This window comes from Chanodichthys erythropterus, chromosome 18 (assembly GCF_024489055.1).
Source record: "Chanodichthys erythropterus isolate Z2021 chromosome 18, ASM2448905v1, whole genome shotgun sequence".
In the NCBI taxonomy this organism is placed as follows: domain Eukaryota; kingdom Metazoa; phylum Chordata; class Actinopteri; order Cypriniformes; family Xenocyprididae; genus Chanodichthys; species Chanodichthys erythropterus.
Window position 1 is genome coordinate 19,189,740 of NC_090238.1, and position 14,330 is coordinate 19,204,069.

At 43.2% G+C, this 14,330-nt stretch overlaps 1 protein-coding gene across 1 annotated transcript; it reads left to right on the top strand.

Moving 5' to 3' along the window:
- Positions 1-5,716: 5,716 nt before the first annotated feature.
- Positions 5,717-10,663, top strand: LOC137006478 (uncharacterized). The gene is made up of 2 exons (XM_067367275.1): positions 5,717-5,925; positions 6,070-10,663. Coding segments are annotated over exons 1-2 (4,431 nt in total). The 5' UTR covers positions 5,717-5,923; the 3' UTR covers positions 10,499-10,663.
- Positions 10,664-14,330: the final 3,667 nt, after the last annotated feature.

Consider the following 14,330-nt stretch of genomic DNA (forward strand, 5'->3'; position numbering starts at 1 on the left):
ATTCCCGTGACAGCGCTAGTAAATGCATTTGTCAGCTGCATCTCGTAAGATGTTGTTTCAAGTAAAAACATACTCTCTCAACACTAAAAAATACTAACAACAATAACCGTTATATCAGTATAAGAAGTAAAATAGGAAAACCCAAGCAAACAGTTCAGTCAACGTACAAAAGCAGCGCTCTAGTTGGTACATGTTTAAACACTATCTACATAAGAGCCAGCGACTGGCAGAGATGAAGCTGTTCTCTGCGGGTACATGAGTGCTGAAGCTGAACAGTCGCTGACGGCCTGGAGCTCGCATCTCTGAAAACGTCTAAACAAATTTTCAGGTGCTTTGTTTACATATAAATCGCATATCTGAGGTCTAAACATTCTCACCTAAAAAACTCTTAAAATACATTCCGTTACAAAATATCCGTATCTATAAAAATATGGTGGGTTTGCTCATCCGCCATGACACTCGCTGTGAGAATGCTGACAGCGAAGTGAAATGGTTCCTGTGGCGATACTGGTAGAATATTGTTTCGCTGGAAAGACCTCTCAGCCAATCAGATTCGAGAACCAAAGCGAACATTATATATATATATATATATATATATATATATATATATATATATATATATATATATATATATATATATATATATAGGTTCTCAAATCTGATTGGCTGAGAGGTCTTTCCATGTGTGTGTGTGTGTGAAGCAAAATTATTTAAGATCATTTTGAACTAAGTTTATTTTCCTTATCTTTTCTGCAAATTGCAAACAAAAATAAAAATACTTTAAAGGGTTAATTCACCCAAAACTGAAAATCCTGTCATTTATTACTCACCCTCATGCCGTTTCACACCCGTAAGACGTAATCTTCGGAACACAAATTAAAATATTTTACTTGAAATCTGATGGCTCCGTGAGGAAGCAATGTCACTTCCTCTGTCAAGATCCATAAAGGTACTAAAAACATTGGTTCATGTGAGTACAGTGGTTCAATATTAATATTATAAAGCGATGAGAATATTTTTGGAGTGCTAAAAATAACAAAATAACGACTTATTTAGTGATGGCCGATTTCAAAACACTGCTTCAGGAAGCATCGGAGCACAGTGAATCTGTGTATCGAAACTGCAGTTCGGAGCGCCAAAGTCACGTGATTTCAGCCGTTGGCAGTTTGAAACACGATCCGAATCATGATTCGACACACTGATTAATTTATGCTCCGATGCTTCCTGAAGCAGTGTTTTGAAATCGGCCATCACTAAATAAGTCGTTATTTTGTTATTTTTGGCGATCCAAAAATATTCTCGTCGCTTTATAATATTAATATTGAACCACTGTACTCACATGAACCGATGTTTTTAGTACCTTTATGGATCTTGAGAGAGGAAATGACATTGCTTCCTATGGAGGCCTCACAGAGCCATCGGATTTTAACTAAAATATCTTAATTTGTGTTCTGAAGATGAACGAAGGTCTTACGGGTGTGGAACGGCATAAGGGTGAGTAATAAATGACAGAATTTTCATTTTTGGGTGAACTAACCCTTTAATATCTTCATTTATTAAAATTACATTTAATAAATGAAGATATTAAATTAAATTACATTTAATTATTTAATTACATTTATTTCATTTTGCTTCTCAAGAAAACGTGCCTTCATTTTAGTTTATATATGTTTATATATATATATATAAATTATATATATATATATATATAATATATATATATATATATATATATATATATATATATAAAAAAAGATTTGTATACACAAATATATGTTCAGTGCTCAAAAGTGTAAAAGAGCATAAAAATAAAGGTAAATAAAACCATAATGATAACTTGTTAATAAAAAATGTGCAAACGGCCTCTTCACTATAGTATAAACATACTTATAAAGTGTAATGTACAGTGTAACTAACGAATGCATTTTGTTTTAGCTTTTAAGTCCTCCAGTTAATCCTTTGTACTGCCAAGTACATTTACAAATGTTGGGCTTAATTATTTAACATTAGTGTGAATGGATACCATTAAATGGACGAAACTGAAAGTGCAAGAAGCACAGGTACAATCCAAACACACTCAGTCATCAAATTAGGCCTTTCCCTCCACTAAACCTTTACTCAAAATCAATTTTTGTTCCAGGTTTTGCTCCAAATGTTGATTTTTAAACCCCAGAAGACTTTTTTTTGTTCTATTTTGAGCCCCATGTGAAGCTGGATCTACATCAGATGACCAACACTAGAGTCTTTGGAACAGATGCACAGCGAGTACCTCAGTAAATCTACCTGCCCAATCAATCTTGTCAAATCTAAAAATGTATACAGGACTGTCTAGCACACACAAACTCGCAAATCAGCACCTGTTCAGGTTGACTAACCAAAAAACAGAAGGGCCTCTGGCTCTGGGCCTAAACACGCATTTGAATGGCAAGTGTGGGTGGTTTTACCTGTGTTCCCATCTGGGAGGATACAACAGCGCTGTTGCACTATGCTCAGCAGCACCTGTCAGGTGGGGAGAAGGATAGAGGCATCAGAGGAGGAGAGAGAGAAACGTAGAAATAAAAAAAGAAATTTAGAACAAGCATGCATGAATGCACATGCAGTCTAAACAGCCATTAATTACAGGCAGAAGCTGTCAGGTCTAGAAAGCATTAAGTGGTTTCCCTGCTGTGTGTATGTGCATGGCAGGAACGCCTGTGTGGGTGAATAATTTTATAACAAGAATCTCTTTACATGGATGTTAGCAGAGAATGAAGCCAAAACAGGAGATTACAGCACAAATTTGTTCACCGAGAGAAAACTGAGGCCTCTCTACACACAAAATGCTCCAATTCTACACTTTCGACACGTATATGAGATTAGGAAAGTGTGTGTTTGAGCAGAGTATTTGGATACAGAAAAATTGGTTTCTACATTCATGCTGAATCAGATGTAACTCGACCAAAATGTTTGTTCGGTAATTCCCATGAAAATCCAGCTTTCTCTCACACGTCTAGGTGTTTCTGGAAGTTCACATGGTATTTGCATCTCTTAAAGGCCACAGTTAAATAGTGCTCAAGTAAACAGCAAATAATAGTAGATCTGCAGATCAAGCTTGGGAGTTTTAAAATGAGCAAATAATAATTTTAATGATTTTGCTATCTAAACAGAAACAGAACATGACTTTGAAAAGTTACAGATCAGAATTTATTTGCAAATATCCTTCACACTGTGAGCCATTTATGCTGCTTTGAGCCATTTATTTTATGGTTATGCTGAATGTAACATAAAAACCATAAATCAATCTCCATTTAACAGCATTTCACATCTGCAGTCAAGCAGAACAAATTTACCCTCCTAAAGCAGATTGGAATGACGCTGCCATCTAGTGGATGGGTGGTATTGTTACTAGACAGCCGGACACATTCTCAGTAGTACCATTGAGATGCTAGAATAGGGGTGACGAACACCGGTCCAGTGGAACCACAGTCCTGCAAAGTTTTGCTTCAACCCTTATCAAACACACCTGAACAAGCTAATTAAGGTCCAAATGGTAACTAGAAAGCTACAGGCAGGTGAGGTTTTATCAGTGTTGGAGCTAAACTCTGCAGGACTGTGGCTCTCCAGGACCGGAGTTTGCCACCCCTGTACTAGCACAACAATCATCCTGTTTCATTTTTACAGAATTTAATAGCTCATTTGATTAAAATACTAAATGTCTCTGCATTTTTTACAATACAATTATAGCATACAGTGGAAAAGATTTATTATAATGATGATCTGAAAATAATTTTAACACATTCTAACTGGTGCTTCCAAAACTATCATAATCCGTTTTTTCAGTTTCAATAAAATCATGTTAGACAGCTAGAGAATGTTAACTTGGTGACTTTAAATCAGAATCATTTACAACAATATTCAACACATCATGAAGAATAGAATAAATAGAATAGAATAGAATAGAATAGAATAGAATAGAATAGAACAGAATAGAATAGAATAGAATAGAATAGAATAGAATAGAATAGAATAGAATAGAATAGAATAGAATGTTTTTTGGTCATGCTGCACATTCACACTGCCTCTGATGTTTCAGAGGATTCAGGTGCTCAGATGCTCTAACAGCACACAAAAGAACTTAAGAGTTAAGAGTTATTAACCGATCAACTGGAAAATTATCACTTGTGTTGGCAGAGATAAAATAAAGTAGACAGGACTGTTGGGTTTGGTGTGTTTGTAAGTGTGAGAGAAATAGTGTGTGATGGAGTGAGAGAAAGAGGGTGAAATTAAATGTGTGCAGTGTGGATGAAAAATGTTTGTATCACAATCCCTCATTCCCAAAATAAATGTCTTCCATCTTTCATGAATTGTATTTAGCTCATGAGAAGAAGCTTACAGAAAACGGATTAAAATTTATGAAATAAGCTAAATGAGGATCTGAGAACAGAGTCTAAACAATTCATATTAGCAATTGGCTGCAGGATATGCAACACAGTAATCATGGATTGTAAAGGGGGGGTGGGGGGGGGGGTGAATTTGCAATGTTTAGCTGAATCTTAAACATAAACAAGAGTTGAGACATTCTCAGTTCAGTTGTAATGAATTTCTTCATGCTTTCACGTAGCATTTAAGGAACTAGTGTTCACTCTGATTATGTGCAGTATAAAGACCTGTTCACTCCAAGAACAACTGCAGTTCTGTCGCCTGTCATTTTAAATGCTCAATCTCTTTAAAGTCGGGTGGATTAATTGTCTGGCAATGTTTTTAATCATGCATTAGCTGGAAAAAAAAAAAATATTCTAAAAGTAATTCCAACAATATCAGTCCTCTGTGTCATTATCATTATTGTTTCGGTGTGAACTTTCCATTTCTTTATAGTTAAGTTGGTTAAACTTAAACTTTATAGTTATTGGTTATCATTAAAGATACATCCTTGGTGTCAACGGCCCTTAATAAGGGACCATTCACATAGAATGTGTTATTGCATTTTAAAATGTGTGACAACTGACATATGGTAGTGGAATGTAAACGCGTGTTCTAAAGATGCCTTTTTTAAAGCGTTTTTTTGGTCCTGATATTGTAAAGGTCAAATGGCCTATATTTTTGTATTGTTAGATACTATAAAGTTATGATTAGTGCAGATCATTTCTACAAGAGGCGCATTCCAATTGACAGGGTACCTACTCCCTGAGCATGAGATATCTGTTGAAGTGGACTTTGCTCACAATAAAGCTCGTTTGGAACATACTGCAACGTCATCAAAGAAAGGCAACATAAATATTGTAATTTACTTTACCTTGCAAAATCAGGAGAAAAGCATGCATATCACCAGCAAAAATACGCTCAAAGATGGGCACTCGACCAAAAATATTAATAAAAATCAGAAAAAGGTCGGCACACCAAAGCTCCAAAAATAAGCAGAAAATTTTAATATAAGACTCACATGGAGTAAAAGTCTTTTATTAAAATGTTTTGCTCATTTTTGGAGCTTTGGTGTGCCGACTTTTTTCTGCTTTTTATTAATTTACTTTACTTTCAAATTTAAAAACATACATATACCAAACACATTATGTATCTAATAAATATAATGAAAACTTACATGTTTATTATACACTTGCATTTTTACTGTAATTGCCTATTGCAGCCATTACTTGACCATAAACAGATTTGAAGCTGTACTGTAACTGTCATGTAATATGAAAATAAATGTGAATTTGGTTAATGTGGCGAGGGGGGCGTGGTTCAGCGAAGTCTGCAGCGGGAGAGAGAGGCAGGAGACGAGCGGTTGAGTGAGTGGGTTAAATGCAAATGACGAACACCTGTTTCTTGTTTCAGTAATTGGCGTGGAGAGAGTATATAACGCCAGGAGAAACAGGAGTGGGGGAGAGAGAGAAGGACTACTGACTGCTTACCCTCTGGATGCTGGAATTGTTGGCTGGAGTTGCTTATGTTTGTATTGGACCGTTTTGTGCCTGTCTGCACACCTGTTTTGTTATTTTTGAAAACCAAATAAAGCAGTCAGTAGTCAAGCTGACCCTGTCCTCTTCCTTCCTGACATTGAACTTTGTTACACTGGTGCCGAAACCCGGGAAGGGAGAGGAAAGCCGCCGCCATGCAATCGTCCTCCGGAACGCCATTTGCGGAGATTATCAGCAGCCTCGCGGGCCTACAACAGGAACAACATCAGGCCCTGCTGGACTTGCGGAGAGATCAGGAAAGATCTTTTCAAGTCATCGTCCAAGCCCAGCAGGAGGACCGCGAGAGGTTCCGGAGCTGGATTGACCGGGAGGTTCGACCGGAAGCCACGGAACATCGCGCTGTGCCCGCCCACCTGCCATTCAACAAAATGGGATCTGCGGACGACCCGGAGGCATTCCTGGACCTTTTTGAAAAGACGGCCGAGCTGTCAGGCTGGCCGCGGGACCAGTGGCCGATGCGCCTGGTCCCGCTGCTCTCCGGGGAGTCCCAGATAGCGGCACAGCAGCTTCCGGTCCAGAATCTCCTGGTCTTCGACGACCTGAAGAGGGCCATCCTCCAGCGGGTCGGCCGGAGCCCTGAGGAACACCGACAGCGTTTCCGCTCGCTCGAGCTGGCTGAGTCCGGCCGACCCTTCGTGATGGCCCAACAGCTCCGGGACTCCTGCCGCAAATGGCTGTTGGCTGAGGGAAGCGACGTGGAGAAGATCGTCGATCGAGTGGTGCTGGAGCAGTTTATCACTCGGCTACCGAAGAAGACAGCCGAGTGGGTCCAGTGCCACCGCCCCACGTCGCTGGACTCGGCCATCCATCTCGCGGAGGACCATATGGTGGCGTGCCCCGGGGTCGGCGAACCCCTCCCATCTGCTTCTCTCTCTCCCTCTCCATCTTCTGTCCCTCTCTCTCATCCTGTCCCTTTACCCAGGTCACGGCCGCCTGGATATCCGCGTGTCCCGCCCCGGGGGCGGGGCGGGTTTGACCAGAGCCAGTCCGGGACTCCACGTGCCCCGCCCAGGAGGGCGGGACTGGTTTCCACGGGACGGGATCCCACTCCTGTTTCTCCGCTTTCTCCACGCCAATCATTTACCCCACCCCCTGCCACTGGGGCGGCGGGGAGGTCTGGGCCGGCCTGTTGGCGTTGCGGGGACCCGGAGCATTTCATAGATAAATGCCCGGTGATGGAGGTTGGGACAATGGTTCGGGTCCCGGACGCCCCGCAGGCTGCCCCCGGTCAAGCTGGCTGGTACCAAATACCTGTGAGTATCAAGGGGGGTACCTATCAGGCTTTGGTGGATTCAGGATGTAACCAAACCTCGATCCATCAAAGCCTGATTTCATCCGGGGCATTGGATACAAGCCGCGTGGTTAAGGTGCGGTGTGTGCACGGGGATATAATGGAATATCCTGTAGTGTCAGTCATTATCCAATTCCGGGGACAAAAACATAGTGTTGAGGTGGCAGTTAATTCGCACCTCCGGCATCCGTTAATTCTGGGAACAAATTGGCCAGCATTTTCTGAATTATTGGGTTATTTATGCACGGATGCCTCTTGGGGGAAAAATGCGGTGGATGTGGAGGCGCGGGTGCAGGCGGGAGAGACTGATCGGGGACCACTGAGTGCTGCTTCAGGGGAACAGAGTGAAATCGAGAGAATAATTCTCTCGGAGCGCGATGATTTTCCCCTGGAGCAGTCTCAGGATGAGACGTTGAAACGTGCATTTGAACAGGTCCAAGTCATCGACGGTCAGCCTCTCCAGCCTGGACGCGCGCTTACCTATCCATATTTTGCAGTTGTGAAAAATAGGTTGTATCGGGTGACCCAAGATACCCAGACAAAAGAAGATACAACCCAGTTGTTAGTTCCAAAGAGCCGCCGGGAAATGCTTTTCCAGGCGGCTCATTCTAATCCTATGGCTGGACACTTAGGACAGGCAACAACACTAAATCGCCTCATGACCCGATTTTTTTGGCCGGGCATTCATGAGAATGTGCGCAGGTGGTGCGCGTCTTGTCGTGAATGTCAGCTGGTGAATCCACCGGCCACCCCAAAAGCGCCTTTGCGCCCACTTCCATTAATGCAGGTCCCCTTCGAGAGAATTGGTATGGACCTCATCGGGCCATTAGAGCGATCATCTAGAGGACATCGCTTTGCATTAGTCATTGTGGATTATGCAACACGATATCCTGAAGCAGTGGCTCTCCGCAACATTTCTGCTAAGAGTGTTGCGGACGCACTGTTCAGTTTAATCTCCCGGGTGGGGATTCCAAAAGAAATCCTCACCGATCAAGGCACGGCGTTTATGTCACGTACGTTACGCGAACTTTATGAATTATTGGGCATTAAAACGATCCGTACCAGCGTCTTTCACCCACAAACGGACGGGCTGGTCGAACGTTTTAATCGCACGCTTAAAACCATGATTCGTAAATTCGTTCAGGAGGACGCCAAAAATTGGGATAAATGGTTAGAACCCCTGTTGTTCGCTGTGCGAGAGGTCCCGCAAGCCTCCACGGGGTTTTCCCCCTTCGAGCTTCTCTATGGACGCCAGCCCCGCGGGGTTTTGGATGTTCTAAGAGAAACTTGGGAGGACGGACCATCTCAAAGTAAGAACGAAATTCAGTATGTCATGGACTTGAGAACAAAACTTCACACTTTGGGGCGGCTGTCAACGGAGAATTTGTTACAAGCCCAGGACAAACAGAGCCGGCTGTATAACAGGGGGACTAATTTACGAAAATTTACACCGGGAGAGAAAGTGCTTGTATTGCTCCCTACGTCAAGCTCTAAATTATTGGCAAAGTGGCAAGGACCATTTGAGGTCACACGGCAAATCGGAGATCTCGATTATGAGGTAATACGGTCTGATAGGAGGGGGGCACGTCAGATATATCACCTCAATCTCCTCAAAAAATGGAATGAGGCAGAGGCAGTGATGCTGGCGATGGTGATTGGTGGAGAGGATGATCTTGGGCCAGAGGCGATTTCCAAACCTCAATCTCTTGCGCTGGCTCCGGGAGGAGATCATCTCTCGCCCTCCCAGCTCACTGATCTCACTAAATTACAAGCAGAATTTGCGGACGTGTTCTCCCCCCTACCGGGCCGTACTAATCTGATTCAGCACCATATCGAGACAGAGCCGGGCGTGGTAGTTCGCAGCCGGCCGTATCGCTTGCCTGAGCACAAGAAAAAAGTGGTTCAGACAGAATTAGAGGCAATGCTTGACATGGGGGTAATAGAAGAATCCAGCAGTAACTGGGCGAGCCCGATAGTTTTAGTTCCTAAGACGGACGGCTCGGTTCGGTTCTGTGTGGATTATCGCAAGGTGAATGCTGTGTCGAAATTCGACGCGTATCCAATGCCACGGGTGGACGAACTGCTTGATCGGCTCGGTACAGCTCGTTTTTATTCGACACTGGACTTAACAAAGGGATATTGGCAGATCCCCTTGTCGCCGTTATCTAAAGAAAAAACAGCTTTCACAACGCCGTTCGGATTACACCAATTTGTCACTCTTCCGTTCGGGCTGTTCGGGGCACCGGCTACCTTTCAGCGTCTCATGGATAGGATTCTACGGCCCCATGCTGCGTATGCTGCAGCCTATTTAGATGACATAATTATATTTAGTCATGACTGGCAGCGGCATATGCAGCATTTAAGGGCCGTCCTGAGATCGCTGAGAGGAGCTGGGCTCACGGCCAACCCGAAGAAGTGTGCAATTGGGCGTGTGGAAGTAAGATATCTGGGCTTCCACTTGGGACATGGACAGGTGCGTCCCCAAATTGATAAGACTGCAGCAGTTGCGACCTGTCCGCGCCCCAAGACCAAAAAGGAGGTGAGACAGTTCCTGGGGCTGGCGGGATATTATAGGAGATTTGTTCCTAATTATTCGGACCTCACCAGCCCTTTGACTGATCTCACTAAAAAGGAGGCGCCAGATACGGTCCAGTGGACGGAGCCGTGCCAGCAGGCCTTTACCCAAGTGAAGGCTGCTTTATGTGGCGGGCCGCTATTACACTCTCCTGATTTTTCTCTCCCATTTCTGTTGCAGACAGACGCGTCGGACAGGGGGCTGGGTGCGGTCCTGTCCCAGGAGATGGAGGGGGAGGAGCGGCCGGTGCTGTACATTAGTCGGAAGCTCTCAAAGAGAGAGACTAAGTACAGCACCATAGAAAAGGAGTGTCTTGCCATCAGATGGGCCGTCCTCACCCTCCGATATTATCTCCTGGGACGGGAATTCACCCTCTGTTCGGACCACGCTCCCCTGCAGTGGCTCCACCGCATGAAGGATACCAACGCGCGGATCACTCGTTGGTATCTAGCTTTACAGCCTTTTAAGTTCAAGGTGGTCCACAGGCCGGGTGTTCAGATGGCTGTGGCCGATTTCCTCTCCAGAAATGGGGGGGGGGGGGGGCTGCAGGCCGGATGGCTCCCCGGCCTGAGTCGGGCGGTGGGGGTATGTGGCGAGGGGGGCGTGGTTCAGCGAAGTCTGCAGCGGGAGAGAGAGGCAGGAGACGAGCGGTTGAGTGAGTGGGTTAAATGCAAATGACGAACACCTGTTTCTTGTTTCAGTAATTGGCGTGGAGAGAGTATATAACGCCAGGAGAAACAGGAGTGGGGGAGAGAGAGAAGGACTACTGACTGCTTACCCTCTGGATGCTGGAATTGTTGGCTGGAGTTGCTTATGTTTGTATTGGACCGTTTTGTGCCTGTCTGCACACCTGTTTTGTTATTTTTGAAAACCAAATAAAGCAGTCAGTAGTCAAGCTGACCCTGTCCTCTTCCTTCCTGACATTGAACTTTGTTACAGTTAACTATGTGTATATGTGTTAATCCATAATCATAATAATTGCATTGCTGAGGTCTCTCATGCACTTTCTTTCCCACGCAGCCGCATAATAAACAGGTAAATAAAGTAAAATTTAAAAAAATGACAGATCCTCATGTTTCTCACCACTTTTACTTTTGTCATGGACACGCTAGGCTCTCCCATCACACCCACACAGCGATCACTCTCTCTCCTGAGTTCTAATCACCATCACCTCATCACCGCAGCACTCAGCACCAGAACAAAAGCACACACCTCTCAGTCACTCACTATCTGGTCTTGAATGTGGAAACAGACTCCTTACCTGCTCTACTTACTTTGGTTGTTCTGCTCGTAAGCATTGTTTATCTCCTGTGTTTATTCCCCTGTGTCTCCTTTGTCTCTTCATCTTCATGCCTGCATCATATGGATATATATTACCTGAATACTCACTGTGTTCGTCAAGAGGTGTGTGCTTCACCCAGTTCCTCTGTCATCATCACCAGTCACAACGTGCAACAAAAAGAAACACAAGTTATCCACCAGTCTTTATTCAGGAACTGTTTATGTGCCATTTACTCACCTGAATTGTGCCATTCACCCAATAAACACTGTTTGGATTGTGATATCCGTCTTTGAGTCTGGTTTATCCTGACAGTAAGCCAGACCTAACAACTTAACGGCGATGAACCCAACAACTACAGATCCATTGCAGGAGCTGCACCGAGCACACCCGTCACTTCCCCAAACTCTTCCTCACCACCTGTGTATGTCGCCATTCCCATGGTCGACCCGCCGCCCTTCTCTGGCTCAGTGGAGGACAGTAATGGCTTCCTCCTGCGATGTTCGCTCACCCTAGAGATTGCTTCCTCACTGAGAAGGCCAAAATCTCATTCATCCTGTCACTATTGTCTGGATGTGCACTGTAATGGGCAGAAACACTCTGGAATCAAGCTGGAATGGTCATGTAATCCCTCAATAGCTTTATTACTTACTTCCAGGAAGTTTTCAGACGCCCTTCAGGAGATTCCTCAGTAAGTGAACAACTGTACCATTTTTAGTGACGGATTATTCTCTTAAGTTTCAAACCCTAGTGGCCTCCAGTGGATGGTACAAGTGAGCGCTACTTAGTTACCACCTACCGGCAAGGACTCGAGCCAGAACTGCAGCTGCATCTCTCACAATGAGTCTCTGGAGCGTTTCATTCAGTTGTCTCTGTGAGTTGCTTGACGAATGAGGAATTATATGGAAGATCAATCTGCCATGCAGTCCTCCCTCCCATCTGCCAGCCAGTTCAATCCGGCCCTCCAGAACCATGAGACTAACCCATGCAAGCGGACAATATGCGAATAACCCCAGCTGAGCAGCATTGTCAGCTGACCCAGAGATTATGTTTATATTGTGGTGCCAATGCACATGTTATTGCTTCGTGTCCAGTTCAAACTCCACGTCCCATGGTGAGTTACGTTACCTGCCTCAAAACTATTTTGTCACAATTTACCACCATTGTAACTCTTACTGCTTCTGATTTATGTGTTTTAATCACAGCTTACATCTCCAGGGTACTCTGCTGCCAACTCAAACTCGAGAGGAGGACAAGGCCAGCTAACCATCAAATCCAGTCAATAACTGGAAATCCACTCAGCCAAAAAGCCATACGTCATTTTGTGGGTCCTGTCAAGCTGCAAGTTGGTTGTCTCCACAAAGAGAACATCAAACTCATGGTTCTGGAGATTCTGCTAGGGCACCCATGACTCGAGAAGCATGATCCCATCCTCTTCTGGAAGAACTGAGACATCTTGAAGTGAGGAAATCATTGCTTCCCTGACTGTTTTCCCAACCATCCCATTTCACACATCCAGCAACCATCACACATCTCCACCTCCATTGAAATTAGCACTTGAAGAGTGGAGACACTGGTTAGAAGGAGCCCGTCACCCTTTCACTGTCCTCACTGACCATTTCTACCTCGAATACCTCAGAGATGTGAAAAGGCTGAATCCACGACAAGCAAGATGGGTGCTTTTCTTTACCAGATTTAATTTTGTTATCTCTTATCATACAGGAACCAAAAATGCCACAGCCAATGCTCTATCATGTCTTTACACTCCAGAAGAAATTGTCATTGTTGACAGATTCTCAAAAGCCTGCTATGTGATCCCATTGAAAGGACTCCCTCCTTTCAGAATTAATGTTTAATCATGTATTTCGTAATTTTGGTCTCCCTTAAGATATAGTCAGACCGAGGCCCACAAGATCCGGGTTTATCCTGACAACTTTGTCATACCTATTTATACATACCTATTTAAAGAATATGCAAATGTACATTCATTGCCACACCCATTCATAAATACTCTAGTTTGTATAATAATAACATTTATGAATACTCAAACACATACATAAATTCCTCCATCACAGAGCTGCTGAAAAACTGCTCCATCATTAAAGTTCTGACTGGTGATGTTGTGCGCAATGATAGTTGGGTGATTTTTCGCTCTCAAATTCCTATGAAGTGATGTATGAAGTGATGTTCCAATGTTCCCTTATTCCCTATACCATTAGCAGTGCCCTTTGAATTGAACATGTTCGCTCCCTTTGGATTTGAATCTCACTTAAGATGGCAGAATATCCTGTGAAGTACACTTTGCAGTCCACTTATGTTCAAATGGAATGCACCTAAGGTCTCCTAGCTCTATTCATGATATAGAATTTAACTACTCTGTAATATTACAGGTAGGTATTTCAGGCATAAAACTAAAACACATTTAATTAATAATTTAATATGTCATCAGTGCAGTACAGTTATAGTGCAATACAACCATGTCTCTGAAATGCAGTTAAACAGAATCTCAGGTGAACTCAAAGGAGTAAAGACTCAGCTTAACTTTAGAGTTCTAGCTCTCCATCCAAATTCTGCATCCTCCAGACTACATCCTCAGAATGCTAATCAAGCTGTGGAACCTGCGCTTACAACTCAGATGAGCCGTCGGAGAGCAAGAGAGAGCGCGAGAGAGAGAACTGAAATTGAGATTGGAGTAAGAGAGAGAAATTTCACGCAAGAGCAATTTCAAGGCTCCCGTGCAAAGAACAGACATCACAAACCGCATCCTGAACTAAAGCACAATAGTCAAATCAAACTCAAAGCCTATCAGAGAGAACTGCTGACCAGTCCTTGCACAAGGACACACAGGAGCCCTGCCGATACTGACCAACATGGCCTTCCACTGATTCACTTTTAAAGAGGAAAGACTCTTAACTTTTATAAGTAGTTTAAAATTGTGTACTTTTACTTGAGTAATTTAAGGTACTTTTACCTTTGTTTGTGGTTATTACATGCTTGTTTTAATTTTATTTTTATAAAATAAAATGAATATTTTAATGAATAGAAAGTAAAAAAAACAAACAAAAAAAAAACAGCATTTAATTGAAATTGAAAGTCTTTACTGTCACTTTTGAGCAATTTAATGCATCCTTGATTATTAGTATAAATAGTGTTTAAAAATGTTTTTTATAGGCCTATATACATTTTAACAGCCCATTCTTTGGGGAGATGAACAACAACAGCATAAAATAT